Consider the following 4,275-nt stretch of genomic DNA (forward strand, 5'->3'; position numbering starts at 1 on the left):
AAATTAATAAAACATTTAAAAAAAAAAAAAAAAAAAAAAAAAAAAAAAAAAAAGGGATTGGGCATAGGCGCCACCCCTAGTGGCGACTTGCCCTACCCATTAAGGGTAGGCGCCAACTAGGGTGGCGCCTATGTACACAATTAGGGCAAATTTTGCCCATTTGTGTAATTTTTTTGAAAAAATGGTTAATTTTGAAATTTTTTTTAAAATTCTGGATATTTAAAAAAAAAATTCAAAAAAATACTATTAAACATTTAAAAAATTGTGAGAATCTAATGCCCCCCTCTCTCTCTCCATTCATGATGAAAGGCCAGATGACAAGATCCATTATTAAGGGACAATTATTGGCCTACCACGCCAATTTCATTTTCATTTATTTATTACAAATCTTAATATATTTCTCACTTGAGAAATTTCAAGATATATAATAAACAAAAATGGTTTAATCTGGGCAGTTTCATAAATAAAGAAAATTGATCCCAACAACCTAAAATAGATATTTTCTTTTTGGAGGAAGGATGGGTTTGTGTACATGGTTCCAACACAAATTCACCGATCCTGTTCTCTTGGTTCTCCGAGGGTACTATACTTATGAACTCAACTATGTTCTTGTTCTTTCTATTTTAATGTTTTGGTTTAGTTCTATAGTGAAACCTTTTTCTAAAGTTGTTCAGTTAATTATATTTTATGGAAGGTTTGGTTTTATTAATTTCTGTGTTTTTCTTTGTTCAGTGGTGCTGAGCCGAAGCAGTTGTCTTTCTCTGCTGCTCTTGGGATTACACTTGGAGTGTTTCCTATTTGTGGTAAGTTGTTAGTTGTTTGAGTTTGGTTTCAAATATCATTTATCATGGTATCTCTTTGGATACCTTAATTAGAGGTACACTTGTGCTTGAAAAATTAGTTAGAAAAGTTAGTTAAAGTTTGTTAGAAGAAAGTTAGTTTGTTGATGGTAGTGAAGTTGTTCATTCTTTAAGAATTTTACATATAGAACTCCTCACTCCTCGTGTATTTTCTAGAATCGCGGATGGAACTAAGAAAGTTTTACAAAATTGGTTTGTAAGGTGAAGATTGTTGCCTTATAAATATATATGTGTAGGTCATATATAATTTGATTGGGAACTCTTAACACACTTCTTTTGAAACAGGTGTCACTGTGCTTCTCTGCGGTATTGCTATAACGTTACTTGGATCGTTTGTTAACGCTCCCATTCTATTGCTTGCAAACTTCATTGCTACTCCCATTGAGTTGAGGTAACTTTATTTAACAAATTGCTATTGTTTGCGGTATAGTACTTTAACCCTATTGATGTTGAAGTCCTAACTGAAAGGTTTATTTTACACATATTTCAGTTTGATTATACCGTTTCTGCGTCTCGGCGAATTTATCACCCGTTCGCCTCATTTCACTCTATCATCCGATGTTTTAAAGAAAGTTCTTACCGGTCAAGCTTCAAAGCAGGTCCTACTAAGCATTGCCAATGCGGTAAGTAGCTTATGCGATAAACATAGTTTGCGTGATTATGCACGATGTGATCACAATCGCGTTTGAAATAATTTGCTCATCGATATTTTTTGCAGTTATTAGGGTGGCTAGCTGCATCGCCTTTAATTTTGGCAAGTCTTTACATATCACTGCTACCGTGCTTTAAATTTCTAATTCGAAAACTCAGCAGTCCTCCTTCGAGTCCAAGGATGCCGCTCCAACCATTGTCAGATGTCGGGTTTAAGGCAAGGGACGTTTGACAGATAACCACTTAATCTGCATTCATCGGGAGTGATCCGTCATTCGCATGTTGTATTATTGAATTGTTTCATAGTGAAACACGTTATATATACTTATTCAAAAAACTACACTGACAGTGTAAAATAGTTGTACACGCATATTCGATATGAATTAGTCAATTCTCTCAAGTGGTTGAATTGTTTGTAAATGTGAATACCTGTCTCATGAATTAATCTTTAAGTTATTTTTTCGTGTATTATCCGTAACAAACAGGTTTGAATCACAGAAGATTAATAGTAAGATCAAATGAACAGAAAATTTTAAATTACATGTTGATAACTTATACATAACTCTCATATAAGAACAATGCTACAATGTAAAGAATCATAAGGAAAAAAAAGTCCATGATCTTGTTGCCAATCTGCACAGGGATATATCAAAGTTTGCCGTGACGAATTGATCAAACCCTCCATAAAACTACCAAGTTTCTCACCAATCCAAGTTCTTGCACCAAGGATGAACAAGAAATGATGTAAAAGTGAAAGAAGAATCTCTTAGATCTTCATATTCCTATTGGTTGATTCGCACATTTTGCTCTTCAACATCTACGCGTGAGTTAGCACTGATCCCGACTTCTCCAGAGACATTTTGGAAATTACTGTTATCTACCTGCATATTGGATGTTTCGGTCGAAGATTTCGGAGTAGGTAGTAGTGACAGACGGCAAAGAGGGCAGGTGCTGTGGCTGGCGAGCCAAAGATCAATGCAGCTCATATGAAACGTATGGCCGCATACCGGTATCTGTTGAAGTCTGTCATCGGGTTGGTAGTCCAGAAGACATACTGAGCATCTGCAACAATCGTTTAGATGAAGAAAGCGAAAGATAACACAGATTTTGATTTAATCAAGGAAATAGAGAGACAAAAGAAAAGAAAAATAAAAAGTTGAAAGAATCTGCAAGATTAAGTTTTATGAATCAAAAAGTATTGTAAGCACAATTTGAGGTTAGAGTAAGAACATTCACACAAGTCAAATCATAAAAGGAGAAACAGTAATAAAACTGAAGTAAACTCACAGTGTATCTTTGACAGAAAAGCTTTCGTTGTACACAATAATAGGCAACATCTCTCTCAATTCCTTCTTCAACCCCAAATCAGACTGCAATAAGTTAAGAATATCAGTTTGAAACTAGTTCTAGTTCGCACTCTATCGGACTAATACTTTTGATCGAAGGCGTGTAAGTTACACATATGTAGTGTCTGACACCAACAAGACACGAGTATACATTCGTGTATATCAGATTACTATTTTGGAAGAGACAAAATCAACTTTGAAGGTGTATCATTGATTTCAGTATAAAAATCACTTATAGACTCAAGCTATATACCTAACTTCATGTAGAACGAATTTTGAAAAGCATAATCAATTATACTCAATCATGTCAAAAACAATTATACACATTCAAAATCAATTATGAGAACTCCAAACATGAAACCAAATATACACTAAACATAAATTATTTTACACTCATTTCAATTGTAGTCAAAATCAATTTTTAACAAAGCAAGAGATAATCACTTTTATTTTAAGCTAAAAAAAAAAATCCAAGTCAACATATCACGAAATGTAGATTAGGATAAGGACAACTTACATTGGAGATACCATTGTTGTGATTATGATGTTGTAGAACAGAAACAGACCTCATCCTGATAGAAGACCAATCAACCCTTCTCGGTTTCAAATAGAAAACATAGAAAAGAAAAACAAGAATCAAAGTGAAGAAAACAGGCACAGAGAATATAAAAGCCCTATACAGCTTCAACTCAGCTGCTGCTGAAGCATCAGATCCGTTACTACTGCTGCTGGAACAACAACCTGAATCGTTATTATCAATGTCTGAATCAGTAGTTGTAGATGAAGAAGATGAACCTTGAGATTTATTGGTACTAGTTTCCATGTAAAATCAAGCAACTCTATTCAATTTTTGATTCATGAACAAGTTCAATGTTGAAATTACTGGAAGGAATTAGAATAGATGCGGAGAGGAGATACCGACAAGACAACAAATAAAGTAAGAACAAATGTTCAATTTCCTGTTTGAAATTATTGTATGAGTAGTGACAATTGTTTCAAAATAAATAAATAAAACAATAATTGCATTGAAGTAATTTAATTTTTTTAATCATATTTAATTATTTATTAAAAGTATAATTTTTGATCGTTTTTAAAACGTTTTACACTAATTAGTTTTTACTCAATTTCTTATATTGGATAAATAAAGTTTGCTTTTTTATTAGATAGAGGGAACATTATACTTTGTTTAAGAGTTTAGAGTGCAAATAGGGAAAGAGTTTTTTTTTTATAAATAATTTAATACATTGAAAAAAAATAATTAGAATCTTACATATTCACACTCGCGTTCATATATTCAGTTTCTCAAGAGTATTCAACATACTATTGCTTGTTTTTTTATTTTAGAATTATAGTTGATTATTTCTTTTTCAAAATATGTGTTATAAAATGATAAGTGCAGTTTTGATGAAAAATGTATG

At 32.7% G+C, this 4,275-nt stretch overlaps 2 protein-coding genes across 2 annotated transcripts; one reads left to right on the forward strand and one right to left on the reverse strand.

Annotated features, from left to right (window-relative positions):
- The first annotated feature begins 364 nt into the window (after positions 1-364).
- LOC127108101 (uncharacterized) lies at positions 365-1,979 on the forward strand. Its single transcript, XM_051045475.1, has 5 exons — positions 365-580; positions 733-803; positions 1,146-1,251; positions 1,351-1,483; positions 1,579-1,979. Exons 1-5 carry the CDS (start codon positions 519-521, stop codon positions 1,741-1,743), a joined length of 537 nt encoding a protein of 178 aa, XP_050901432.1. The 5' UTR covers positions 365-518; the 3' UTR covers positions 1,744-1,979.
- A 41-nt stretch (positions 1,980-2,020) lies between these two features.
- LOC127108100 (RING-H2 finger protein ATL7) lies at positions 2,021-3,830 on the reverse strand. Its single transcript, XM_051045474.1, has 3 exons — positions 3,375-3,830; positions 2,799-2,881; positions 2,021-2,573 (listed from the first exon to the last, which is right to left on the reverse strand). The coding sequence occupies exons 1-3, from the start codon at positions 3,678-3,680 to the stop codon at positions 2,294-2,296; spliced, it is 669 nt and encodes a 222-aa protein (XP_050901431.1). The 5' UTR covers positions 3,681-3,830; the 3' UTR covers positions 2,021-2,293.
- Between the last annotated feature and the right edge of the window lie 445 nt (positions 3,831-4,275).

The sequence above is a fragment of the Lathyrus oleraceus genome, chromosome 7 (genome assembly GCF_024323335.1).
Source record: "Lathyrus oleraceus cultivar Zhongwan6 chromosome 7, CAAS_Psat_ZW6_1.0, whole genome shotgun sequence".
NCBI lineage: Eukaryota > Viridiplantae > Streptophyta > Magnoliopsida > Fabales > Fabaceae > Lathyrus > Lathyrus oleraceus.

What these genes read in the sequence shown, in the direction of transcription:
- LOC127108101 (XM_051045475.1), top strand. Translation starts at nt 519, where the DNA reads ATGGGTTTGTGTACATGGTTCCAACACAAATTCACCGATCCTGTTCTC. An exon ending in GTTCTCTTGGTTCTCCGAGG is followed by an intron (nt 581 to 732) that starts GTACTATACTTA and finishes TTCTTTGTTCAG; the next exon opens with TGGTGCTGAGCCGAAGCAGT. An exon ending in GCTACTCCCATTGAGTTGAG is followed by an intron (nt 1,252 to 1,350) that starts GTAACTTTATTT and finishes CACATATTTCAG; the next exon opens with TTTGATTATACCGTTTCTGC.
- LOC127108100 (XM_051045474.1), bottom strand. Translation starts at nt 3,680, where the DNA reads ATGGAAACTAGTACCAATAAATCTCAAGGTTCATCTTCTTCATCTACA. An exon ending in ACAACAATGGTATCTCCAAT is followed by an intron (nt 2,882 to 3,374) that starts GTAAGTTGTCCT and finishes AACTTATTGCAG; the next exon opens with TCTGATTTGGGGTTGAAGAA. An exon ending in TTTTCTGTCAAAGATACACT is followed by an intron (nt 2,574 to 2,798) that starts GTGAGTTTACTT and finishes CGATTGTTGCAG; the next exon opens with ATGCTCAGTATGTCTTCTGG.